The following is a 27,974-nucleotide window of genomic DNA, read 5'->3' as shown; positions in this document are numbered from 1 at the left end:
TGGCAGACTTTTAAAAAACATCAATGCCAATTAAAATTTTTCACAAAAAAGCTTTTTTTTTTTTTTTTTTTTTTTTTTTCTCTTCTCTCCCTTCTGTCTCCTAACATCTCCTTCACCAGCCAGTGTTGCCAGGCAGAATGGCATGTTTTTGTGTTGACACCAAATTCAGACCCTACGATCAGATTTTTCACCATCCTGGCCATTGCCTTCTTACACAACTGAGCTCAATTCAAGTCTCACTGTGTGGCCTTTCTCCCATTGACTTGGATTCCCTCTGGTAGATCTTCAACTCGGCCAATCAGCGAACAGAAGTAGTTGTGGATGATGTCGATTTTCTGCCTGTAGTTGTAGCCGTGGTGGAGAAATTGAACAAAGCCGTCCAGTCCGTGTTGGCCACTCTTCCAAATATTGAATTATCATTAACAACCATTTTGTGCAGTTCTCTCTTTGCAGTGGAGGAGAGGTGTTTACAGAGCAGGTAATTTCCAGTAAGCTTCATAGTGTCGAACTGGCGCATTACATATGTCACAGACAAACATTAGCGAGTCCACGCTTCCAGGAAGTAATCATTTCTTTGTAGTTCTCATTTATTTGAGCTACATCACCACGTCAAGGTACATGAATGCATTGAATTCTTTTTGGAGATGTGAAGTTTTTGACAGGCAAGTCAAAGTCAAGTCTCATTGTGTTTTTGTTCTCGTTGCTTTTTTTTTTTTTTAAATATGGCAAGACTCTTGATTTCCATTTGGATTTTTGTAGAACGAACATCAAGCCTACAGCAGTGAATTGTATTTTCAATAAAGTTATAATGCTTTTCCAATGGGTAAAGAGGGCCATCACCACCAATCGTGTATTGATTGGAGATTTTGTACCTTTCCTCTCCTCCCCCTAGTTGATTCCTGAACCAAGCCAGGACTGCCGCCCGCACTAAGCAGCCTGGCATAAGTGTGAATTATAATGACAAACACAGCAAGGAGTCTCTGTCTTGTCAGGCTCCCACTGAGGTCTTTTCTGCTCAGTATAATGGCTCTATAAATCTCATTGAACAGCCAGCTGAACCCAAGACATAATGTCGTTTTAAGGGTCAGACACCGAAAAAGACGAATTTCACAGTTCTGTGATATCTGGACCAACGGAACAGATTTTTCTTGAGGTTTTTTTTTTTTATTCTCATCATGGTGTAAATTGCTGATGGATGTTAAATCAGGTTTATTTGTACAGCACATTTCAGCGACAAGGCAGTTCTAAGTGCTTTAAACCATTAAAAACATAATAGAGTAACAAATTATTAAACAAGCACTGAATGCAACATCTTGTCAAATCCCAACATTGAAATCAAGCATGTTGATCAATGTTCCATTTTTATTAAATCAACTGTGACTATAAGCTGGTGGGTTTTTAACCTTGACTTAAAGGAACTCAGTGTTTCGGGTGTTTTGTAGTTTTCTAAAAGTTTGCGATGCATAGAAGCTGAATGCTGCTTGTGCATGTTTGGTTCTGGGAATACAGAGTAGACTAGAACCAGGAGACCCGAGTGATGTGCGAGACTGACAGTCGCCATTTGTATCTAAGAATTGATTTCAGAGATGCCAATTAACTGAATTAAAGTTGATCTATGAATGATGGAGATATTTGAATCTTAATCAAGAATCTGAGACTCTAAAGAAAACCTAATATTGCTGTTGGCTTGGGGGGTTTATTGGTGCGTCTCTTTCCCTGATCGCTTTGCAGACATTGCTTACATGACGCCCAGTCCTGCATGTGGAGCTGGTCCACGTCGCGTGAACGCATGCTGTTCCCCGTCCTCTGAAGTCGACGCGACCCGGCAGTGTGTCGTCCAGCTCGTCCGTCACATCTCGTCTGTTTTTGAACAGATGCAGATATTAATGGGGAGTCTCCGGAGAGGTTTAGAAGGTTAATGAATCAGTGGCTTCAGGCAATATGGCAGCAGCATCAACCTTCACATATAGGGAGCAGCCTAAACAAACAGATGGGTCCTCTTGGACCGAGCATAGCTGGTCACTTGAACTGTATTGGGAACAGACGCGTTTCATGTGACTTTATGGTTTAGCTGTTTAGAGTGGAAATTCAACATGCACGGCTTTATATTTCATGTGCTCTTACAGTGTGGAGATCCTCTGGCCTATATAAATGGCCAACTCGCTTTTCCTTTTATCCCAGTCTGAGGAATCCCTCTGAACAACATCCTGTAGTATTTCATTAAAATTTTAAAAGACCTGAGGAGTTGCGTAAGGAAGCACCCTGGGAACATTGCGACCTGCAGGTTCCTGCCGCACGTTTAGCTGCTGTGCATGTCGTCCCAGCAGGCATGAGGGGGACGACAGGAGGAGGTGGGGATGCAGCCAGTGGAGGCTGAGCTAGCTTCACTGAAGCTGCATGAAACAAAGAGCCTGGTATTTGAGAGTTAAGAGCAGCGGCGTTCACAGATATTTTAAGGGACGTGCGTTCAAATGGGGGAGAATATAGGGCACCTTGTGCAGCACATGGAACCGCCGACTGCAGATTATCTTAAGTGCAATATGTGTATATATATATATTTGTTTTTTTTTTTTTTTGCACAGTTGTGGCTAACCAGATGGCCTTTTTTGAGTCTGTATACTCCAGTTAACTAATCATTAATAAATTAGTTGACGACTATTTCAGGCGATTGTCTCTTCTTTTAGTTAAATCATTTCTCTTGGTTTCCAAGCTACTACCTTTTATAAAATAATCTGCAGTATTTTTATTTTTATTTTTTTTCCAATATTTTTTTATAGGCGACGAGACAAAAATGTGCCGATCGATGCACCTCTAGGTTTCCTTCCCAAGCAATAGATTGATTACGTGGCATTCGGGTGCAGTAAGTTCAGCCCCTCCGCCTCCAAACTTTGTCTCCTGAGGCAGCAGAAAGGCTCTAAATATCTTTCTGGACAGTGTTGTTTTAGCACTTGTTCAGTCTGATTGTATGTCTAAAATGGGAAAAGCTCAATGGGAGCCCGTCTGGCCACGCCTTTGTTCTGTTGGAGGATTTATTAGCTACCGTAAATCTTTGAAGGAGGTCACCTGGGAGTCGCTGTAATGATGCAGGAGACGTCATGTTCTCCTCTGTGTTTACGTTTTAAACTCTACCACCTTTTGCTAATGGGCTGCTCCAGCGGCTCGCGCGGGGGAGTAACGAGTTATCACAGAAGAAGAATCCTCTGGTCTGTTCACTCAGCTCAAGTGTTTGTGTGGCCATTGCATCATATTTGTAGATTAATAATGAGAAAAAACAGTTTTTGTCTAACGGTGTGCAGCTGGTGGGGGAGGAGAGGGTGCTACTTCACTACATTTACACAACCTGGTCACTTTGATACTTTCTCTAATAACTTGGTCACTTTAAAATGCATTAGTTTTACTCTTGCATCCTCAAACAACTTATTTATTCATTTGTATACATGTGTGTGTTTATAAATTCCTGACCTGCTTGTTCCAGCTCTTTCTGACTCCCATTTTCTTAAGAAATTCTGAGTTCAGCTGTGAACAAACATCGAATATAAGGTGGAGGGTTTTTAACAGAGGCGCTGGTTTTAAATCAACATTTAAAAAACTAAATCCATTGCAGTATTATCCATAGGTTGTAGAGCAAATGGGTCTAAACTTTTCCTTAGAAAACCCAACTTAAACCAAATAATTGAATCTAATCAGAAGTTTGTTGTTTGTACTTTAAATGAAGATAATCGTGTAATACTTTCTTTTGGATTCTAAAGGATTTCCACTGTTAAAAAAATCTGCAACATATCCTTAAGAAAAAGCAAAATTGGCCTCAGAAATTGGCATCAGGAAAAAGCCGATCGGTGTGTCTCTGCTTCAGACGACGACTAAAATTTATTTCCCCTGAATGTAGAGTTGAATTAAAAATTTCCCCACAAATTCAACTACATCGCTTTTAACTTGACTCCTACTCTATCCAACAAGCTTTTTGCTTTTGTCTCCATCTGCATGGTAGAAGGCTGGATTTGGAAATTGGCTTGTGCAGCATCTTACTAAAGCATCTTCTCGTATCCAACATAAACGTTTCCTCTCCTTTCTCCCCCACAGATCCAAAACAATTATCACTAAACGGCCACTCGTGTGAGTTCATCACTGACCCATCAGAAGGAGCTTTAAGTACAAGAAAACAAGCAGCCGTTGAGCCAGGAAGGATTCCTGTTCTCCGGGCTAACTCTGCGTGTGCGGACCTCTGGGAGCGCAAGAATCCAGTCAAGGACACGTTCACTCCCTCCTTCGCCTCCCTTTCTCAGCCTGCAGGAAGATGGGAGTGAAAACATAGCCGTGCGGATTCAAGAGGAGCTCTTAATGAATTCCAGGGAATCCTGAAAACAAACTGAGCATTTGTCGGTGTGTCAGAACTCGGCGGCCATGTGCTCGGTAGCTGTGACCATCCGGCGTCTTCTGGCTGCCGCGCTGCTATTGGCTGGAGGCCTGGAGTCGGCGAGCGAAACCGAGGAGGACGTCACGCCACGCATCAGCTTTCCATACAGTGAGTAAACGCATCCACCTGCTACGCCGCCAATAAAACATGAATTGGACAGTACAGCAATGTGTATAAATAAGTGAAGTCACTGATTTACACATTTTTATTGACACATTTTTTCTGCTCCTTTTCTGACTAATGTACAACAACTTCAGTGAATCTTAAATACTATTTAATTTCAGTCAGGTTAGGTTTTTTAATTTATTTTTTTAATCAAAGTTCATTTTAATTTGGTGCATGTATTTAAATATGCCTGCTGGAGAACGAACATCCATGACAAATGCTTATTTTTCCCAAGAAATTATTCTTTTTAAAATTTATTTTAACTCATTTTTTTTATTGTATAATTTCAATTTTTCAAGTGAATCACTATTTAAAAAAAAAAAAAAAGCCATTCTTACTGATGAGGGTACTTGGTACTATAACTGTTTTCATCCTAAAAAGCTCTGGGAATTTTTTTATATAATATACTGAAAGTAAAAAAACAAAGGGTTTCCCCCTCGCCCCCATCAGTGGATTCTTATGACAGAAACTCAAAATAAAATTGGAAATGATTACCTCTCTCTGCTTGTTGAAACGCATCGACTTGAATAGTTAAAGTGCATGCAAGCTGGAAATGAAAATGTAATGCCATGTAAAACTGAAACAACAGGAAGTGTTGGGATCTCGGGTTTAAGCTGCCTTTGTTTTCTTTTAGTTCTCTAGATGTCATGTCTGTAATATGGGTGCAAACAATAAAACAGCTGTAAACTGAAGTTACAGGGGACTGAGGGTGAGTTAATCAAAGGTCCAGGTCTTCCCAAAATGAAAGCAATCAGTGTTGAGGCTGGCAGCAGGAGTGTTGAGGGATACCTCAAGGCCTGGGGGCATGCATGCCAACTCACAGATCAACCAGGGAACAAACACCACATGTTCATAAATACATGCAGGTGCAGGTTTTTTGTTTGTGTATAAGATCTGTTGCCTCTGTTTTCATTTTGAGCTTTTATGGAAAGACTGGAGGGGGAAAAGGAGCCTGGAAGCTTCTCTGCAGCTTCAGTTCGTTGCTAAAGTGTTTACAACCTGAAGTTTTGATTTGTCTCCTCAGAACAGCAAACTTCAATTTGTTCCATTGGGATTTTATGTGCTAAAACAACACGGTAGTGCTCATTTGTCATATTAAAGAAAAACGATGCATTATTAAACTTTGGATATATAATGACATCCAACACACCTTTCCACTGCACATCAACATAAAAACGCACCATCTCAATTGTACCACAACTGAATGTTAAAGATTGATGCACGTTCTTAAGTTGGCATGGTCTAGTCAAAGCCCATATCTAAATTTAATAGAGATGTGATGAGACCTGAAAATTGCTCTTCACAAACGCTCCACCCAACCTGACTGAGCTTGAGCCATTTTACAAAGAGAGAGAGGGGATCATAACCCACTGAGAACCATAGATCATGCCTTGGCCTGTGACCAAATGTGAAAAATGTAGGGACGGTACGCTACAGAGCGTGTGGTAAGTGTGACTAGATTAACAATTCTAGTTTGTATGGCTTAGCACTTAGTTCTGAGGAGACATGACTCTAGCTGTAAGACACTGAACGTCCCAAAGACGTTTGGTTCTTCCTCTTTTTTCTCTCCAGTTGTCCATTTTTAGTAATACGCAGCCATCTGGTACTCAGGAACTTAACGTCTAGCTGCTGATTTTAAATGGAAAGCCTTTTCGCAGCTGACTGCGTCATTAAGTGCAATCACTCTACATAAACTATATATGAAGTGTGGATTAAGCTGTATAACCTAACAGCAGGCTGCTGTGTTCTCAGCATTCGTTCAGCTGACAGCCTTTTGGTAATGGATTGATGCTCTGCGGGAGCTTTTGACAAACAGGAACGCTGTTCAGATGTGGCTGTCAAGGGAAAATTGACTGGTTTTTCTTCTTTTCCAGGACAGCCTCTCTTTACAAACTATTTGTGAAGCAGACAGTTGCTCATAAGCAACAGGTTGCTCCTTAAAATCGCCTCCATTCTTTCTTTTCAACTTTTCTCTGTTCTCATGCTTGGAGACACTCTGGTCCAACAATAGCCTAACTACAGGCGCGACAGCTACACACCGGTTTGCTTCTCAGCCAACTGCGTGAGGCGTCAAACCCTACTTGGCATCATCCACCATTAAGAGGAAACCATTCTCCTTTAGCGTGAAGGGACTCCATTGATGAAACTGACTGGTTCCCAACATAGTGGTATTTTTCCACTCCCCAAAGTTTCCCTTCCTCTGCATTAATGATCCAAATTCCATCGGCTCTGACACAAAACGCGTGTAAAGGTGCGTATTTTGATTATATCGGTATAAAATGGCACACATTGCACATTTTTCATAAACAAAGTGTTCAACTTTACTGCCTTGCTGAAAGTTTCTCCTAAAAACCAGGATCTCTATTTTTGGTGTGTGCTGCCTGTAAGAACAAGGGGTCCCTGGATATTTTTCTGAGAGGGGATCCTTGCCCTTTTCCTAGAAAAGCATCCTTTTACTTTATTTTTTTTCCTTTCCCCCCTCCATTCCTCTTTTCTTGCCCCTTCCTTCTCTCCTAATGAGCAGGCTAATCTCAGATGTGCAGTGAGTGAAAAGGTTTTGTGGCAGAAGGAGGGCTTGTCTGTTTTCCATTATGCCTTACAGGCTTCAGGGCAGTACATGGAGTATCAAGAGGCTTGAAGCAGTAAGTGTTGGTTAGGCAACCATGCAGCATGTATCCCTGTTGGTTGTCAGGAACCTCTTTGGCAGCTTGTCTTCCTACAAAGATGCCCAGAGAAAGCTTTTTCTTTAAAGCTGCTTTTGCCTTGAGAAAATGGACATTGACATATTCATTTAAACCAAACTATGATTCAGGAAAGCGATGTCTAAAACACCATTGCACATACTGCAGCAGGAGGGGTTTAGGAACTTGGCGCACTGTTTCCTCTGGACTTTGACAGTTGTGTGTGAAAACAAATGTCACACAACCACGTGACCAGGTGTCGACTATTTGAATTTGGCCCAGTCAACCTGGGCCCTTGAGTCTTCCCAAGTGAGGCATGGCTCTATAGGAAACTCTAGGTTCCCTTCTCCAGGTGAGCCACTATGCTTTTATGTAATTCTGTGCTGTCGAGGCCTTTGAATCGCTCATTGTTTGATGATTTTACCAGGACCTTAAGTCTTGACCAATACATCACCCAGAAAACCAGATAGGATGATATGTTCCCCTTGGTCAGAGGCCAAGGTTCTCTGTAGCAGACAGGTTGACCGCTTCCTCTGGGTTCAGGTTGAGTCTCTGCCTCAAGCAAAGGAATGCAAGTATGTTGGTGTGTTTACGAAGAATGGCAGGATGGAACATTGTGGACATACTGGGGCTTTACTCCTGAATCAGAACACAAAGTTCTCCATTTTCTGATCCATCTACATTCCAACTCTGGCCTACAGGACAGGAAAAGAGACGCTTCTGCCCGTCAGCAAGGCTCGATCTTAGAGATGGTGTTCTTCCCTCTGTCAACTGGAGAGAAGCTCGGAGCAGACTGGCTGCTCTGGTGGTTCAGGAAGCCTGTCGTGCCTCGTTTCCACTTTTTAATTTTTTTTCCATTGTAAAGCCAGCCCATACAACAGACCCGTACCGCACCACTCCTGGTCCCTCTTTGGTTGCAGGTCTGTAGGACAATTAGGGTGGAGCTACTAGCTTCACATAAGTGCATTTATTGCATGACAGAAATGTGTCACCACTTGCGACAAGCACAAGACATTCTAGCTCATCACGCTTGTTGTTGCACTAGAAGACAAACCATTAGCTGTTTGGGTTCAACCCTGCCTTCCCATTGAGGGTAAAACTGAGTGGAAAGGCTCTCCTGAATACGCCAGACCATAAAATAGGGTACCGAACCGTACTGTTCAGTGTAAATGAAACTTTTTTTTTTTTTTTCTGGTGAAAACCCAGGGTAGACCCAGAACTCTCTGAGGAGGTTGATGATGCCGAAGCGGTAGGTTCAACAGGTCTGATCCGAAAACCAACATGATCCAAAAATAACTTTGTTGTTTACTTTTAATTGAGGTCTTGGTAGGAGATTTTTCCTTCTAAAAGGAAAAATATTGGTCAGTTCTGCTGTAATGACTTTCACATCGATGTCCTGTAGGAAACAAATGATGATTGGTGCTGATTAATGGATGCCCGGTGTTCACCATGTTCTTTCTAGTCTCTAAGTTGATGTTTAGCGGATATTGTGTGCCCTCTCTCATGCATGCTAATCCACTGACCTTGGCAATGTGTGGACCTCAGTTCAGCAACCAACAGAGGAGGAGTTAAAAAAAATGTGTGTGTGTGTGGGGCGTGGGGGTGCGAAGAGTGTAGAGTTGGCTGGGGTCAGATAAAATACTCATGGGGTTTTAGACATGCTCCGATGCCCACCTAAATCCCAGCAGAGGACACGCCCACCGATCCTGAAAGAAAAGCAGCCTGTGGCTTCCAACAGAGGTGGCACTCACAAGTGCCTGCACATAAAACCGCAACGGGTGCAACAATGGAGTGTAATTACAGCACATCAGCTCCGTTTGTTTCAGACATTTTAATGACTTTGTTGCTTGCACGCTCCAGGGAATGTATAGAAGCGCTCAGTCTGCACAGATTTCCATCAGCAGCCTTTTGATTTAAAGAAAATGGCAGGCGGCGAGAAGTCTTTGTGTTGCCGTTAATCGAGGAGGACAGAGAGGAATGTGAGGTTAGAGTGTCATCGGGTGTTTTTTTTTTTTTTTTTTTTTTTTTTTCCCTTTGTATTGCAGCGATGAAGGGTCCAAGAAAAAATTGGTTTATTTTCCACCCATTTAAAGAATTTTTTTTTTCCTTATGTGTTGGATGTTGCTGGGTGTTCATCACCCCGGTTGATTGAGTCTCTAGCAAATGTCAGACTTGTTGCATTCATGTGGATGTCAAGCAGGATGTTTGCTTTTTTCCCTACCTTCCTCAACATTAAAACTGAATATGCTCCATTTATCCCATGTTCTTGTCTGACAGGCCGTTTATGATCTTGTTGATGTTGTATATAATGGTTTATGCCAGGTTTAAAATCAACTCTGCTGTGTAAGTAAATCCTAGAACATGCTGATCCATGTATCCTTCAGCTGCTATAGTTATGTGCTGTATTTACATTAAAAAAAATAATAAAATCAAACTGAATATGGAAACAAGTTTTGGCATAAAGTTCACTTGATGCTGTCAGATGTTGCTGCTTAACACATTCTTCTCCCCAATTTCTGTATTTTGTCAGCAAGGGCATAATGAAAAAGCCCTTCTGAGTTGGCAGTATGCAGCAACAAGTGGGAGAGGGGAAGAACTGCATTACTTTGAGTACTCTAGTTATTACACAATTTCTTGTGCACAGTTTCGACTAGACTTTTTTTTTTATTTCACTCAACTTTCCATGAATTCTTGGATGCAGCTCTTTGTGAACAACCAACTTCTGTTAATAAACTTCCATTTTATTAACAGAGAAGTGAATTCAGCAGTTTTCACTGTGATTGTTTAGCCCATAACATAGCACATGTTTGGAAAGTCTTTAGGCTTTTTATTTTTATATTTTAAATATTTTTATTAAATATTAACATTTTCAGAGTTGTTGGATTTAGGATTTCATCAGCAATAATGATAAATTAAAATGTGCTAAAAGAAACTCTTGAAGTGCATCAGCCGAACAAATGTATACAATTTTGTCTTTTTAAAAAGAAAAATTTAATCACTTTAACAAATTAACTTTTAATAATAAGCTGAAAAGATACACTTGTCTTAAAACAGTCCAGTGAATTACAATTTGCGACATTTGACATCATTTTTAAGATTTAAATCTTCATTTTATCAGGATAAAAATGCATTGAGATTAAAAACCTCTTTTTCAAAGGAGTTCTGGCCAGGAAGCAGCAACAAATACAATACAAAAAAAGATGCAGTTAGTAGAAAAGGTCAAGCTATAACAAACAAACAGGTACATATCATAGAATCCACCTCAAAACATTTTAGTTTAGATTTAAAAGCACTGAGATGAATTCAGCCAATCATAATGACACAATCAGTTTTATTTATGAAGCACCTTCATCCTAATAGCAGCTCAAAGTGCAACATTTCACATAACTGTGTGATTGAGGACAAGCATGTTTATGCAGTAGAAGAAACTTAACATTTGATTTGAGTCACATCTGGAAGGGTAGCACCAAGCTTCTCATGCGTCCCTCATTAAAACTTTCTTGATCCTGTTCCAGAACTTTAACACGCTCCACATGCCTCGCTCTGATGAACATGCATGCAGAAACGGTCTTTCTGTGCTTGCCTGAGAAGACTGGAGATTCATCCAAAAGACAACATTAACGGGGCAATTTTTCTTTAAAGTGGAAGCAACTGGCCTTCCTTTGGAGAAGTTTTGCTGCTATAATCCACAAATACATTGACTAATCCAATGGTCCTTCGCTCGTTTGGGTCCTCATAGCTTCATGACCACAGGAATTAAATGCAGCAGGGAAAGTGCAAGAGCTAAAGCAGCCATTTAGCTAAAGCTGCGTGCAAGACGAGGTAAACCGTCAGCAAAGAGTATAAATCCATATGTTGGGACACTTCTCCTCCTCAGTCAACGCTGTGGGTGAGTGGAGAGATGGAGCAACTTCAGGCTGCTCTTCTCATCAAGAGCCTCTCCAGGGACTTCGCATACAGATGGAAACATGGCAGAGGACTGTGTTTGGATGATGTGGCACCACTTCAAAGACCTTTAGCATGCCAGTCCAACTGTGAGGGGCTCTTCACAAACTGGAAGCCGAAAAATCGACAAGTGGGCATTGACTTGTAGAGTACAACGAGGGGAGTCCATGGCTGCAGAGAAACTGTCTCTAACGACGTTTAAGCCAGCTGGGTTTTTGGTAGACATGTGGCTTTATTCCCCTGCTCCGAAACACTTGGCTGAGCTGTAGAAATGCTATAATGTAATTCATTAAGCACAATTCTCAAGTGTCCTCAGTCATGCTAATGGCATTTTTCTCCATAGATGCTGCTGGTAAAACAATGAATTTGTGCTAGACATACTTCCTCAATTGTTGAATATCTTTTGGGATGCATTATTTGTTCATTGAGTGAGTCTTTAAGGGTCCTCTTGTGTTTCCGTCTCTGCACACACTCTGGCCTCGTTGTTGTGTGGACATTTTGTGTGGGGTAGTGTGACAGGGATGTTCTGGGACTGACCCTGGCAGGTGATCCATTTCCTTAACAGAAATATGCTTAGCTGCTGCTCTATCAGTCTTAGCCTGGTGGCCTTCTTGCTTAGTGAGAGTCAGTCGCACTGGGGGGGAGGAGTTGGACAAATGGCGTTTGCTATGACCGGACAAAATAAAAGATGGCCATAAACCAGGTGCTACTCTTAAAAAAAAATAAAAAACTTTCTTGGAATATCCAAATGAATACTGGCAGCCTTGGATTTTTAAGGAAATGATTTCATGGCTTTCATGAGTGGAGTCCAGTCAGGCCAGTAGTTGGTCGTTTAGTGGGCCCAGGGCTGTTGTCTGCTAAATAAATGCAGATAATTGTCCAAGACCACAAGGGAGGGTGTTCTTGGCCCACTATGATCACAGTCCAAGTTGGCATCTTGGTGGCAGGTCTAAACAGTTTCTATGTGGCTTCAGAGCAGATTTGTTTTTCCCTTTTGGACATTTATCTGACTGCATGTTCATCACCAGTTGCCTTCTTCCGAAGTCTCCTTTTAGCAAACCTTGCGTTCTTCAATCGGTCCTATTCTCTCCAGTTGATACAGCGTGTTCTTGGCTTCACAAAGGATGGAACAGTTTGTTCTTTGCTGCCATAACTGTAAAGCAGGACTTTCATTGAGGCAAACAAACCTTTCAGGACAATATTTACCAGACCATGTGAAAAGATTTGACAAAAAATAGTCTGAGGAGTTTCCCGACACACAACAAGCGCAGACGTGTTTGTTATGCGTTGCTAGTGAGGAAATTATACCATCCATCCGTCTTTGTGTCGTTAGGGTCGCCATATTTGTTTAAACAGCTCACCCAAGACAACACAGAGTGGCTCTCTGTCTCACCAATGTTTTATCTAGGATTTTGTAATCTTTCAGGTGCAGTGTCGCGTGGGTGCATGTCGTCTTAGGGTGCATCAATGAGACCTGAAAGCCTTTAATTACAGAATATCACACCACATGCAGGATGTGTCTTCACCTTGTTTTGATGCACTGACTTCATGCTCAGTTTAGGCTTTAGGTCTCTTAGACGCCATAACATTTTCATCAAACACTTCGTTTTTTTTCCAGCGGTTGCCTTGATGGGGTTTCTACCCTTGTTGCCCTTTGGCACCATTAACACATTTCTGAAATATAATCCTGTTAGGAATCACTGGACACAGTTTTCTCTTGGCCTCTGCTTATTATCTTCAAGGTGCATATGTCACTTTATTATGGCTGGCATAAGTTCACACGCTATCGCATATAAACGGAATGGAAACAAACATAAATTTGTTCATATTGCAAGCACAAGCGTCAACGTATTTTATTAGCTTTTAAAAAACTAACATGGTTGTGCATTATTGTAAAGTGGAATAACAACTTTGCATTGAATGCAAAGTTGTTGTTTTTTTGCTGATTAACAAGAAGAAAACTTCAGCGTTCTTCAGTATTCAGCCTCCTAGAGTCAACAACTTGACTTTGATTGTTTTTGTTTCAGCATAGCCCATTCAAAAAAAAACAAACAAACATGGGACCTGGGTAGACGGGTGCCTGAGGCTGCAGCCCTGGGAAGCGCTGCCCTTAAAGAAAAGGCATCCGCCTTCAGAGAGCAGGAACATCTGTGCTCATCTGATTAGATTTTTTTTTTTTTTCACTCATGTTCTTTGTAAAGTAGCTTAAGCTCTTTCAGATGAGATGGAGACGGTCCTTCCCAACATTTAGTTTTTGCAGCCACCTACACGTTTTCTTCCAGGATTTATTTCCATCAATTGCTCCATTAATGGATCAAAATACAGAAATTTGACTGATTTAGGTCATTTTATTTCTTTCGTCAGTGCCATCGTCATATCATGCCAGACTGAGCCTGTGTAGGCCATTGTAGCCTTGAATTGCAGATTACCAATTCTAGTTTTGTTTTGTTTGTATATTTTCTTCCCGTCTGAAGGAGTTGCGTTCTGGTTTTCACAGCCTGGCTCAAAGTGAACCTCTTTGCCCTTGTTACCCAGTTGCCTTGTGACTCGGCTCATGCTGCCCTAGTAAATCTGGGGCATGTTTACGCTCGGCTCTTACAGTCCTGGCAAGAGTAACACCTACCACCGCCTTTTATGTGCTGTTAAACTCTGGAAAAGGAGGGGGTTGATCCTGCTCCCTTTTTTTTTATAATTTTTTTATTTTATCCTCACTCTGCCGTGTGTTTGCATGCATTTCTCTGCAGACTGCCACTCTTTTATGAGATGTCAGTTTATCTTAACGTTGACACTCTACAGGCTTCTAGCTGGTTCAGCTTTGACCAGCTCGTTCTTTTTAAACCAAAATGAGGAAAAGGTGCCAACTAAAATTAGTCTTAACGTTGGACCCACAGTGGCATAAATGCAGCTTTACATGTATATCGCACAAGGTTAGTTGAGACAATTATGTAATTATCTGTTCGTCCTTTCCACCCCATCTTGGTATATACTGGGGCGCATGCGAACATTTAATCCTCAAAAGTAACGTGTTGGAAGATGAATTGGGAAAACGCAACGGGTCCGATCACCTCCCAAACCAAACCTCTGGAGTGTTTCTGCTCTACAGCATGTCGGCGGTTTATGACCTTGAAATTTCATTCCAAATTTCTTCAACTAATTTTCCTCTGTTTGACACTCGTGTTGTAGTTCGTAGAGCTGGTGGTGCCTGCCAGTTTACTACATAAACACAGACAATAAGGCAGCGGTGTTGATGGTAGGTGCGATGATCCCTGGCAGAGAGCCTGACCTGCTGACAGCCAGCTGATTAAACCACCGGGTGATGAATGGAAATCAAGTTTGAGTGTGAAACTGTTTATATCCGTAGATGCTACATTGAGGTACTCCACTGCATCATAGCGTGGAAAAAAAACTCAAAAGATAACCTCTTGAAATGGCTGCATCTTGACATTTGTTACTGCCTGACATTCAGGTTTTTTTTCTTCTCTTCTTTCTTTCTTTTTTTTTTTTTTTGTCCGGTGTGCATACTCTGTTTTTCATAGGTCAAGTTCTCGGTCCAATCATCCCGGTTACCACAACTCCCTCAGACCCATCCACCCCCTGATAAATACTCTTTGTCTGCCCTCTGAGTAAAAGTTTCATGAGTTTGCTCTCCAGTGCTCGTTATTCCATTGTCCGTCTGAGAGACTGTCACCGTGATTTATGTCAGAGAGTTTTAATATGCCGAGGAGAGGCTGCCGTTTGGTTCCAGCGAATGTCCCAAACCCTTGGGAGCCTTGACAGTCGGGCCATGATATGTCCCCCTTTAGGGAGGAGAGACAGCCCTCCTTTGTCTGCCGAGTGTCCGCAAAATCTTAGGATATGCATCTTTATGAGCATTTACGAATACTTTAATCGGGTTACCTTTACCTTTTTCCCTTTCTCCATGCAGGAAGACTTGTGTCCTGAAGGACCCACCAGTGACAAAAGGGAGTTTTTTTGTTTTGTTTTTGTCTTTTTCTTTCCCCCTCCCCACCCCTCTCTGTGCCTTGATTTTTAGTGGCAGGCCTCTGTCCTGATTGACTCCAGATGTCTCTGCGTTTTTAAAAGAGAGTAATGTGGAAAGGGCCCAGCGTTTTGAATCTGGACGAGATGCGGCTTGCACAGCTGGCTTTCACTCCCACAAGGGGAAGGATGATCATCTGCCAAACTGCCCTGAGTGCAAGATGAACCATTTGTGAGCACGTGGAGAAGTTTACGTCGCAGGCTGTAAACATTTACTGCGGTTTTCTGCCTCTATTTGCATTATGGCCCAACGCACCACCTGGGGCGTTGAAGATGAACGTGGGGCTTGGTTCCTTTTTTTGTTTTTTCTTGCCATCAGGATAGTTGGGATCTGAACTGGTTTTCTGGTTGTTCACTGGGAGTTTGGGGGTGTTGGGTGGGAGGGTTGTAAATGGCTTAATTGTGGCAGATATTAGCTTTTACAGCCCTGGCTAGAAGCTCGTAATCTTGTGTGGATAAACTCGGGGAGTTTTTGGCCCCCTCTTTTTTTTTTTTTTTTTTTTTTTGGCACAGAGAGGCCATGGAGTGCGTTTCGAATGTTTGGAATAAGCAGGAAGAGACAAACATTTACAAAGACGGCCCTAAATTGCAAACAATTTAGAAGTATGACAAACAATAGATGGAGAGATGTAGCGTCCTGCTCATTTAATGCCTGAATGACTAAAATCACCCAGTGCAGCTCTTGGACAAATAATTTTTTTAGGACTCTTGTGACACCATATTGGTCTTTTTATTTAGTCTTTTTGGAAAACCGCTCGCACATTAAATGTGACGGGGCGTAATCTAAAGGTAAACTGCTTGCTTTCAGCAAAACAAAACAAAAATAATGTGGTTCAGAAATGGAGCTGGAAATGTCAAGGATGGTTAAAAGTGTGGAAGAAGAAAAAAGTGGAAGTTGTTTTACTTCTGAAATTCAGAATGTGGACTTTAAATTTATTGGCAGTTCTAGTAAAGATGTTTAAAAAAAAAAGTTTTAAGATAACTTTATCTTTAATTGCAGTGACTCTCAGAGAATAATTTAACAAAATCACCGGTTGCACCGGTTGTTGGTGCCACTAAGTATCTCTTAAAAATAAAGTTTACCAGAGTTTCTAGTAACTTATAATTGGTGGTTCCTGGTTGCCTGGGGTATATTTATTACGCCACACAGGGACCCAGGTCTTTGAGCTGCTTGGCTGCAGAATGACTTACTTGGCTCCCGTGCACTGATGGCAGGATGGAGATGGAGATAAAAAAAAAAAAAACAGAGATCACTTTTGGAGAACTGTCTCCAAAAGTGCTTTTTTTTTTTTTTTTTGGGAGTGTGGGGACATTAAAAAAAAAATGTAAAAAGTGGTACATTAATGCATTTTTATGCTGAGGTTTTCAGGTGGTGTAAACTTTGCCAAACTACAAGGTTCTGACTGAGCAACTTTTACTCGTAGTTGAGTAAGGTTTGGCCTTCACTATCGGTACTTTTACTCAAGTACTAGGGTTGAGTACTTTGTCCAGAGTGGTCTTTTACCCAGCAAGTTGTTACCAAAACTCATTCATTAGTCGATCCTAAATTAGCTCAAGGCTAGAGACGCGTACTGACGTCTATTTGAACATACCAGCCTTAAATGGAAACAAAAGGAAACATGCTTCCATGGACGAACAGTGAAACACGATGCTCCGACTCTCTTGTGCTTCCTAAATGGAAAAACAAGAAGTGGTTTTATCAAAGTGGAGCAACAAGCTCTACAAGTTAAAGGAGATTTAAGTGGTTTTCTCTCAGGTGTCACTCCATTCAGATTTGAGGTCATTTGATGGTCGTTGGTGGGTGGAACAGATGGGCATTATCATGCAATAATGAGCACATAAGATTAAAACTCGTCAAAGGAAGGACGCGGAAGGAAATCTTTAGTCCTTTATCCCCTCTGAAGAGCAATAAAACGGACAGCGTTTGAGTTCTGGTTGTACTCTGAGCATCAGGACATGTTCTGTACCCTTCTGTTACTTTTCGTTCTGCCCTTCTCTCTGATAATAATCTACTGTCTCCTCCTGTGTGTGTGTGTGTGTGTGTGTCTGCCTTCTTCCCTGTCCAGATGCAAAGGAGAGATCAGCCAAGAGATTTTCAGTGGGTGGCGTCTTCAATTACACCTCTCTGCTGTTGAGCCAGGAGGACGACATGCTGTACGTTGGAGCCAGGGAGGCGCTGTTCGCCCTCAGCCTCTCGGACATCAGCAAGACCAAGCTGCAGAAGAATGTAAGAGGAACAGCAAGCCAAACGGGTTAAAAAGTCAAAACTAGAAATTCACCAGTCAGGCTTTTCCTGGCCAATCAAGATTTGTTTCTTTTTTTCCTCCTAATTGATTTAATTTACTAAAAAGATGGGCATTTAACGCTGTAAAGGTTTTTGTCTTTAGCTTGTAGATTCCAGTCTCAGGCCATTTAATTGGTCCATTTTTAGCAGAGTGTTTGTGCATCCTTAAAAAGTCTTAAATTAAAACTTAAGTCTTAATTTAATTTAAAGTCTTAAACTAAGACTTTTTAAGGACGCACAATCACTTAAGACTTAAAATAAGTCTTTAGTTTAAGACTTAAATCAAGACTTTTTAAGTCTTAATTTTAAAACTTAAAATGTCTTAATTTTAGATAGGACATTTTAAGGCCTTAACTCACTGCTAACAAACCCTACCTGGTTAACTAGCTAGCTCTTTTGCATTTATCATTAAGCTAAAATTTATGGCCAGTTGGCTGGACAAAGTTTGTACGTTTTGAAATCTGTGAAGAAATGGCTCTTAAATCCCATTCATACTGGTCTTAGATGGTCTTAAAAAGTCTTTAGGTTTGAGTTGGTGAAACCTGCAGTCTCCCTGTTTAGTCCAAACCTCCTACTTAAGTTTTTTTATTTTTAAGAAACTGCTGAATACTTGTCCTGCAGATGAGCCAAAGTTCAGTCCACTTGGTCCAGCCATCTATTATCTCTGGTTACCTTTTATTTTATTTGACTTACTCAGCTTTTCCTCCCTTTTTTTCCTGTTTCAGCTGACGTGGGGAACTCCAGCTGGAAAAAGAGACGAGTGCAGCTTTAAAGGAAAGAACTTGGAGGTAAAAAAAAAAAAAAAAAATCAGTCAAAATGAACATTTTTTTTTTTTTGTACCCTTCACCATGTGTTCGGTCTCCCCTTGCGATCTGCTATTTGTTTCACATGTGAGGCAATAACATGAGCAGAGAGCTGACAAACCTTTCCAGCAGATACAAACAGACTCATCAAGTGTGCAGGCTCCCTGGGGGAACAGCTTCTTCTTCTTCAGTCTGTCTGTTAGCTTGTTGTCATGCCAGCTGTTGTGTCCCTGGGTGAGAAGCCTCTGTAATCCTCCTGCTGCAGTGCACAGCTCTGTCTGTATTACACAAAGCTCTGCAGGCAAACTGCTCTGTACAGCAGACAGGTTTTCCCAACAGCGTTTGAGGAACGGTTTCTGTCAAACGGCCTGCGAAAGCGTTGCCTCGGATAGAGAAAGTCTGTAGAAGTGCAGGATTTAAGTCTTCTGGGTTTGGATTTGCATGGAAAGTTATTAGCATTTTATCTGTTCATTCATTCATCCATTCATCATTCTTTCTTTATTGAGATTGTCTGACGATACATTGTCCGGATGTCAGTTTATCTATCCATCCTTCTGGTTTCCATCTATCACTTTTTTATCTATAGATTGATTGATTGATCACTTGTTTTTTTTTTTATCCACCTTTGTCCATCCATCTATTCCTCCACCCATTACCTCTCCACCAGCAATCAGATGTTTTTATCCATTCATCTATCCCTCTATTTGTATCCATCATCCCTCTTTTCATCTGTCCCTCATTTTATCCATACATCCATTCCTCTTTTATCCATTCATCCATCCAGCCATTCCTCTTTTTTTGTCCATACATGTATCCATTTGTTCACTCATTTGTTCATCATCCCTCTTTTTCATTCACACCTCCACAAATCCATCCATCACTCTTTTTTTTTTTATCCACCCACCATTAAACTGCTCAGTATCTATTGGAGTTTTTTCTTTTTTATCTATAACTCATCTGTCCATCCATTCATCCATTCTTCCCTGCCTCTTCATAATAGCTTGCCGTTTTTGCGGGTTCCATATTTCAAGCCCGTTTTGCTACATTTAAAAATCAGACTGAGGAGGACTGGAAACATGTCTGTAGAATATTGATGTAAAGTTACGGTGTGTGAAACGTGGCCGTATCGTCGATACCGGCTCTCAGACGGTAACTTCACGATCAAACTTTTCAGCAGCTTGTTGAAATGTCTTTTGACTTTCTGCGTTTACCGCTCTCTCCGTTTTGTTTTCATCCAGACCGATTGCTTCAATTACATCAAAATTCTCCTGCGGCTCAATGGCACTCATCTCTATGTGTGTGGTACCTACGCCTTCAGTCCCGTCTGTGCCTACATAGTAAGTATCGATCTCTCATTCTGCCCTTTGTTCACATCCAGAAGTTAATGCATCTGTTGTATAGCAAAAAAAAGAAACTTTTTCCTCCTTTTACTATAACCCGCTTGAAGTTGGACATTCTTTTTAAAGATAAATTCAGTCCCTTTTATCCTCTGAGTCCTTGTTGGATTTTTCTCCACATGAAAGTAAATCCTGCTGAGGTTCAGAAGCTCCTAGAAAGAAATAGATTTATCAAGTAAGTGAAGGCAACTATCAGAAGACATGACATCGACTTTTACTGTTGGCGCTTCAGCTAAGCCTGGAGGCCGCTCTGCTTTTAAGCGAGAGGGAATTGACCTCCCGGCATTGACGTCAAAGTGGAGGGAAAACACGGCGTGGCTCGGATTCGAGATGACTTGGCAGGACATTGGGCCCTGAACTGGGATTCCAACAGCGAGTACGTCCTCTCTGGGTCTACAGAAGCACTCGACAAAACCCTCCTGTGTGTGTGTGTCCGTCTAATAATTTCTAACAATATAGGTCCCGAGATCCCGAATATCATCACTGATAAATAGTTTGTTTTTGAAGGCGCTCATCCAGACGGACACGGGGGAGTTTAGGAGAAATGTAACAGGACACTGAGACACTAAACAATCAGGATGACAGACACGAACTAAAACAAGCTCAGAGTAAAATCATCTGATCTGGAGGAGACGGGAGAGGGCCGCCCCGAGCCAGGGGCGCCACTTGTATGTTCCTGTCAGACCCCATCATGGGAACAAGTTGTCGTTCCTGCAACTTACCCACATCCAAGTGCCATTTCAGTGTAACTTCATTACTGACGGGTATAAGATTAGTGTAACCCTTCCTCACTTTGCTGAATTTTCTGTTTCATTCTAGCTGAATAGAGTTCTCACATTCAGATGAGATTGGTGATTAATTGTCCCGTCGTACCATTTTAACACAAATAAAGGTCTAGATTTCTAACTGAGTGGTTTAAAAGCTGTTCTGTTGTGAGTTTGTAGATTTGTTGGTGTGAGTGACTCAGCTTTAGATTATTTTTGAAAGAAAAGAAGCTTTTTTGTTTTTGCTAGAAAATCTTTTGTGCAAGCCACCTGCAGATGCACTTAGCAGAACAATAATGTAATTTTGTTTTTCACGAGTGCTCACTTTATTCTTGCCCCATGCATTGACTATGAAATAAAATAAAAAAGTGTTCCTCAAGTAGGGTCAGAGTTTGGACCCAAAAAATGCGAAGCGATTGAACGATTCCCGACATTTACGCGTCTCTAACCAGAGTTATTGTTACTGAACTCAAGTTCATCAAAGAACATGCTGTCTAATGCGTTTATTGCCTAAAAAACAAAATAATTTGCCATCAAAGGATCCCAGGATCCCAGGATCCATCAAAGGATCCCAGGATCCTTTGATGGCAATTTATTTGCCATCAAAAATCTGGAGGAAAAGAACTGAATCACGATCAAGCTAGTTAGCTGCATGTTCAACCATCAGACGTTTTGTCTTTTATCAGTTTGTGAACCGTGTCCAGACCACCGATGTGCTTTGAGCTGTCAAATCGAATGCAGACAAGAGCCGACGGTAACGCAGTGCTGCCCCTCCCATACCTGTTGCTGCGCGCCGTCGTTGACTTGGTGAAAGAGGGGAGCTACGCTTCTACCTCTCATTCAAGAAACATTCAATACTGAAAGAATGCCAACCATGACTCCTATGACTGTAACTCTATAAAATATATGTATATGTGAAATATGCCACATAAATAACGATGGCAAGGATCGCTGGCAAAATAGTTGAACTGAACAGGTGCGATTAGCAAAAGTAGAAAAAAAAAAGTCCTCTTGAGTCATGAATAAAACCAACTAAACGTTATTCATGAAAATACTGAAGGTCGGATGCATTGAATCCTTTCATTTGTTCTTGGTGATGGCAAAAGATTTATTGCATAAATCTTTTAAAAGACGAGTCTTTAATAGCAATAACAGCTGCCCACTTTAGCTTTAAGCAGATGGCCCTTAAACAACAAAGTAACTCGAGATTAGTTTAAGCGAAAGATTATTTTGCATAAGTGAGGATTTATAGCAACCTGACTTCATATGAGGAATGAAGGGAAATGGAGTACAGCCTTTCAAATGGCGAATGAACACCTGATGATTTGAAGAGTTAAATGGATTCTTCTTGAGATTTGTTGATATAAGTTTAGAAAATGAGTCAGGCATGGGCGAGTAAGAAATGTTCGCACTGTAACAACCGTGAGTAAAAATGTGATCACGATCTTATAAAATGTTGCCATCAAATGAATAGGAGTGACATATACAACATAAAGTTAACGAAAATTGAAATTGAGAAAACATTTTTGTTGATTTTAAATAAATAAAAACAGTAATTAATGGGGGGAAAAACTACAACTAACTACAACTATATTGTGCGTTTATAAAACCGACTAGAATATACTGAAATTAGAGACGTATCCTTCGTTTTTGTGTTTATGAATCTATTCGCCTTTCGGCAAATTATGGCACTCAATACGCCACCTAGTGGCAGTTGCGTCGTTCTGCAACATGACAGCCAGTCAGTTGGCTGTTCAACAATAGTTGAATCAATTTTCGGCACCTAAAAATTGTCAAAGTATGGAAAAAAACTAAAACTGCTACTATAACTAATAACTAATTAAAACTAACAAATTGGATAAAAAAAACAGAACTGATTTATAATAAAAAAATAGAACTATTACAACCCTGCATAGTTCCTAGAAAGCTGAAGCTGAGCACTGAACCAAAGTGTGTAAAATGTGCAGATTTCCACTCTGCCGGGCGTGTATGGTGTGTGTGTGTGGTGTGTGTGTCCTGGTGGAGGAAATGAGCTGGACGCCTCGACCTCAACTTGCTCATTTCGCTGCCTCTCCCTGATCACGTCTTTCTTTCCCCCCTCCATTCGTCCCAGAACACGTCGACGTTTACGCTGGCGAGAGATGAAGCGGGCGAGGTCGTGACGGAGGACGGGCGGAGCCGCTGTCCTTTTAACCCGGAGTACAAATCCACCGCCATCATCGTGGGTACGTAGTAAGACTCTCGCTCCTCCTGAACGGCTTCCTCCCGGGAGCAGGCAGGAAGCGGCTTTGATGTGAGCGCCATCATTTTGACTCGCCGATGAGTCACGATGGAGCTGCTAATGTCTGCCTGCGTCAGAGCGTCTAAGTAGCCGGAAGTAAAGAGTAAGAGGGGTTTTTGTCTTTGTTTTTAACAGGCGATTAGTGAATAATTAACCTTGATGCTGTGGGTGTGGGAGTGGGTTTTATTCCCTCAGTCCCTGCTCTGTTACAGAGCTTACAGTGACTTAAAGCACTTAGACTGTTAAACTGTGCATCGCAGACACGTTCGTCTCTGAAATGGTTATCTTTGCACCAGAAAAATGCATGTCTGGGACAAAGGAGGCAAGAATCCGGTTCTTTAACATCCGAGGGATCTCACCAAGCTAATCGCCATTGAACTGGGAATAATTATTCATGCTTTTGTTTCCTCGCATTTGGATTATTGCACTATTCTCACGTCAGATCGTTCTGTTTATTGGCGCTGAGACTCTGGAAATCCATTTCTTTGGATGTAAAGTCTTTTTTAAGTTTTGGCACTCTTTTTTCGGACTTTAAAGGTACTATACAAAATAAAGTTTTACTTTAAAGTTTAGTAACGGTGGATATAAAACTCGAACATCCTTGTTAAATACTTAAATAATACTTAAATCCCAAAAAATTACACCAAAATGAATACATGTTCTACATTTAATTTGGAGTTTTAACAATCAAATAATGTGCTGGGAATGATTGGAGAGAAAAAAACTCCAATAACTTGGTTACATAAGTGTGCACACCTTTTCTAGTGCTTTTATTTACAGTGCTCAGTCTTCCTGAATACATGCAGACTCTGTATGCTGTAGGCTACAACATATGCAGAATATATGTCACAGTATTTGTGGGAAACGTTTCGAGTTGCCTTATTCCGAAGATCTGCATTGTTAACAGAGCTGTTCACACTGAGAGCCACTTCCAATCAGGAGGAAATTGGTCGGTTCTGAGCACTTGCTAATTGATTGGTCCATCATTGGTTTACCGGTAATTCTCCTTCAATGCTTTGTTTGTTCTCCCCTTCCAGACGGGGAGTTGTACACTGGTACCGTCAGCAACTTCCAAGGGAATGAGCCGGTCATTTACAAAAGTCTGGGTCAGGGAACGGCACTGAAGACGGAGAACTCTTTAAAATGGCTTCAAGGTGAGTGTGTGTTTCTCATGTCCTCCATTAGGTAGCAGCCACAGCAGATAAGCTCTGAAAAGCAGCCGTCATTAGTGAGGCAAAGTCACTAATGGGAGCAAAGACGAGCCTCAGTAGATCGGTCCTATCGGCAGCAGCACTTGCACATCAAAACGGCATCAGCCGACCGCTGCTGGAGTTTTTTTTTTTTTTTATTTCCTGCATGCTGCACACAATTAGGATGGCTCTTGTCTTTTGATCTCCTGGTAATCTGTGCAGAGTGGTCCTGATGAGGCATCTGAGTGCAATTACACAGAGCATCCTGTTTCCTCTACTTTCTCCGGACTCTGAGATACGACTTTCCAAACATTTTTTTTTTTTTTTCCTCTGTCTCAAAGCAAATATTCCATATTTAGTCCATAAGCGACCAAGGCAGAACCCCTTTGTCCAACTAAATGTCTGTCTGTCGTGGACAGATCCCGTCTTTGTTGGGTCGGCCTTCATCGAGGAAAGCCAGCCAGCGGGGAACCCTGTGGGCAACGACGACAAGATCTACTTCTTCTTCAGCGAGGCGGGGAAAGAGTTCGACTTCTTCGACAACACCATTGTGTCGCGGATCGCTCGCGTGTGCAAGGTAGGGCGCGGGAGTGTCGCACGACTTTTTAAAAAGAAACAAAAAACTGACTCAAACTTCCTGCCTGTAATCCTCAAAACAAGCCGGGTCCACTCCCGTGTCAAAACACGTCCGTCCACATTTAACAAGATGTCACGCTTGTGTGGACATAGCGGGGGGGGGGGGCGGAAGACAATTGTTGGCGCATTGAAGCTTTTTCTGTACAAACATGTTTTCAGCAGATTTCTGTTCCTCCTTGTCTGAATCATCATCGCCACCCCTCTCTTCCTCCTCCTCCCCTCCTTCCAGTTTCTCTGCAATGTCATCTTCCCCTCTCCTTCCATCTCCCTCGCAATGTCAGCTGCACTCGTCCATCCCACTAGGCTCCTCGCCTTTCACCAGCAGCCCTTTGAGCTTTGCAGGAGTTATTAGTATTTAAGGGTGCTTGCAGGAAAATGAAATGGTTTTTTTCTTATTTTTCCCGTCTTTCTGTTGCAGGGAAAACATACAAACTAGCTAACCGTTCCCCCCCTTTTCTTTCTGTTTCTTAACCCTCACTATGTTGATCTATCCACCTGGACAGACTTTGACCTCTTTTCATCTGTCTTTAAGGTTGCAAAACCGCTTGATAAACATCTGTTCAGCATCCCTTTTTCTGACTGATGCCTCTCTTTTGATCTTTTTTTTGTGGCGGAGGCGGTAATGTGAGGAATCACGGAGACAGCATGTAATCTCAAGTGACAGCCTAATGACTTAGTCCTGCAAGGCTCTGGTAGTCAGGGGCTGCGACACCTCCAGCAGCAGAGCACCTCCCGGCTTCTATATATGGAAATCATTGGCAGACTGTGGCGACTCGCTGCAGTTCAACTGTGCAACTCGGAGAGAAGAATAGCTTTCTCTGCTCTGTGAAGCACCTTTTATTTTGCTGGAATGCAGCTGCCGTCTTGTTTTTTTCTTTTTTTTTTTCCTTTGAATGACGTCTTTTCAGATTCCACTTTATAGCCGTACAGTAGGCCTGCTTGGTTTGCTCACACGTCTACCAGTGTTGTTTAAAAAAAGATGAGTTATAAAGATTAACGCGTTTTTGTCAACTTTTTTCAGTGCCTCCAAAGGCTCAGCTTGGTAATAAAATATAAATTTTCAGTCTTTGCAAAATATAATAGACACTCAAGGAAAATGGCCAATTCTTATTTGTGTGTATTTGAGGTGACATCACAAGAGGCAAAAACATGGTGGACTGCCGACTCCCAACTGAATTTGATAGATTCTGACCCATGTTAAGGAAATGTGTATGATATAGGAGTTGATCTAAATATAATTGATCTTATGGATCAACTAACGATTCATTGATAAGCGGCCATTTTCTTAAAAACCTGAGTTTTTCTTGCATCAAGATGGCCAGCTGTCTTTCTGTTAAGAAAAAAAAGTCTAAAAAACATTTTATAACATGTTGCTGTATCTCGCCTAAATGAGCGTTAAGTTAATAACTTCTAGAGAGAGTCGAGTGTTTACTTTTCAAAACAGAACCGCATAACGGAGTCCCACACCGGACTCCGTTTAGATGGTTTCTCTTTTCTGTTCTGGTATGGCCCGCCATCTTTATTTCTGTATCAACTACTGCAGTTTAAGGATGACTGCAACACTAAAGGAAAGTTTAAGCAGATACAAGCCTGTCACAATGATAAATTGCCCCAGAAGTTATTGCGATAAACAATATTATTTTTAGACCATTTTCAAGTAATGTAATAACAATGGAAGTGAATTCTCAAAGATCAATAGACATTAAATTCTAATGAGCATTTTAAAATGTTCATCTGATGAACATTTTAACACAGGAACTGGAAAACATTTTAAATATCCAAAAATAAAGAAAACAAACGATAAACAAAATGAATTATGAATTCTGCCAAAAATTGGATTCCTGAGAAAACAATAAATTATGCAAATGGAAATGATGGGGCTCATTTTAACTTATGCAGTTAATTTATCATTTATTGATTCAGGCATTAATACAGTATTTTGTCCAGTAGCTCAGTGGTTTGCAACCGCAATTGGTACCAGGCCGCGCAAGAAATTAAATATTCTGTTTTATGTATGTATGTAGACCAAGCAGGCTGTGGATATAAGCAACACTTCGGGTGTCATTGTCTCCCATCACTCCCAGATGGGACCGTCTCGTTGCAGAGAAACAAGCTCAGGGCTCCCGTTAGTCATTATCGTGAGTTAAAATTTTCACGAAAGTAAAATGTTCGTTTTTGTGGCGCATCTGTATCTTATTTTGAAGGTAATGTAAACGTTACCATAGCGACCAGAGTCAGAGAGCGTTTGGGCAGTGGTTGAGAGGAGATGAATAGAGCTTATGAGTCTTAAGTCTGGTTTAGACGGCAAGATTTAAGAATTGTCGGCCGATTCTCCAAACCTCTGTGACCACAGAGCTGATAAAAGTACAACAGGTTCGATCGGTTCGTGTTTCCAAGGCAGGAGCAACACGAACCGATTCCAGAGGATAATCCAGTAAAACCCCCAACATAGCGGGAATTTAGAATAGCCAAACACGGATGACAATGTAGAAGCTATAGTGATAGTTTGTGGAGTCATTTTAAAAGATAAGAAACAAAAAGAAAAGGCGTTTGATAAAAGACGACGGGAGCAGCTATGATTTGGTGGTGAATATGTTTTTTCATAGTTAACATTTTTAACTAAATAAATATAATAATGACCTTTACATATAATAATAAACATTTCCACATATCTCCGATATCCACCGGACTCTCTGACTGAAGACTGTTTCTGTGTCCGTCTCATAACTGTCGTCTCATGCTACCAGCTCAATATCCAGGCAGTAGAGTCGATATTCTACAAATCTCCTGGGTGACCCAGTCAGACGTTAGCAGTTCTGCTAATCCACCTACTTTGCTTTTGCTGTTCCTCTTTAAATCTGGGTGTATGTTTAGAAAGATGAGCAGAGAGATGATGGAGTTGGGGAGATGATCCTTTCCTGCTATGATCCATGAAAAAAGTGGTTTGAACTTTCTCTCCTTTCTCTGCATCCATTCAGTTTCTGCTTCAGCTCCTTTAGGAGTTTGGGGTCAAAGTTCACGGATTACTTGAGCTTTTGGGATGCAATTTAGCTGCTCCTAAATGTCATCCCCATGAGAACCTGTGTAAAAAATAAACAAATAAATAAAAATAACACCTTGCTGCTATGTTTATGGTGTGTGGTATTTGGTATTTAGGGCCTGAATCAGCCCCCAGTTCTTAATACCTAAAACAGAAGCAAAAACATCCCCAAAAAATAGTTTGAGCCAAAATTATTCATCATCTACTGATGAAGTAAGTTTACATGAAAAACAACTTTGTGACCTGGTAGAGTAAATCTGTAGAAGAAAACTAATTAAACATTGATACAAATAATTCACTAGTTAAATTAAATACTGAGGAGTGACAGTATTGTC

At 41.3% G+C, this 27,974-nt stretch overlaps 1 protein-coding gene across 4 annotated transcripts in view; it reads left to right on the top strand.

Annotated features, from left to right (window-relative positions):
• LOC106953780 (semaphorin-4B) overlaps positions 1-27,974 on the top strand; it is an 80,206-nt gene that overhangs the window by 33,944 nt on the left and 18,288 nt on the right. For all 4 annotated transcript variants that reach the window (XM_015042804.1, XM_015042803.1, XM_015042805.1 and 1 more), the window contains 7 exons: positions 4,081-4,522; positions 17,310-17,470; positions 18,253-18,315; positions 19,570-19,668; positions 22,606-22,717; positions 23,811-23,927; positions 24,383-24,540. In XM_015042804.1, coding sequence (XP_014898290.1) covers positions 4,402-4,522; positions 17,310-17,470; positions 18,253-18,315; positions 19,570-19,668; positions 22,606-22,717; positions 23,811-23,927; positions 24,383-24,540 — 831 coding nt within the window. In that variant the 5' untranslated portion in view covers positions 4,081-4,401. The remainder of the gene's footprint in view (positions 1-4,080; positions 4,523-17,309; positions 17,471-18,252; positions 18,316-19,569; positions 19,669-22,605; positions 22,718-23,810; positions 23,928-24,382; positions 24,541-27,974) is intronic.

Source organism: Poecilia latipinna, unplaced genomic scaffold (assembly GCF_001443285.1).
Source record: "Poecilia latipinna isolate Pla-1442-1.1 unplaced genomic scaffold, P_latipinna-1.0 Scaffold602, whole genome shotgun sequence".
Lineage (NCBI taxonomy): Eukaryota > Metazoa > Chordata > Actinopteri > Cyprinodontiformes > Poeciliidae > Poecilia > Poecilia latipinna.
This window is presented reverse-complemented; position numbering and strand designations above follow the sequence as displayed.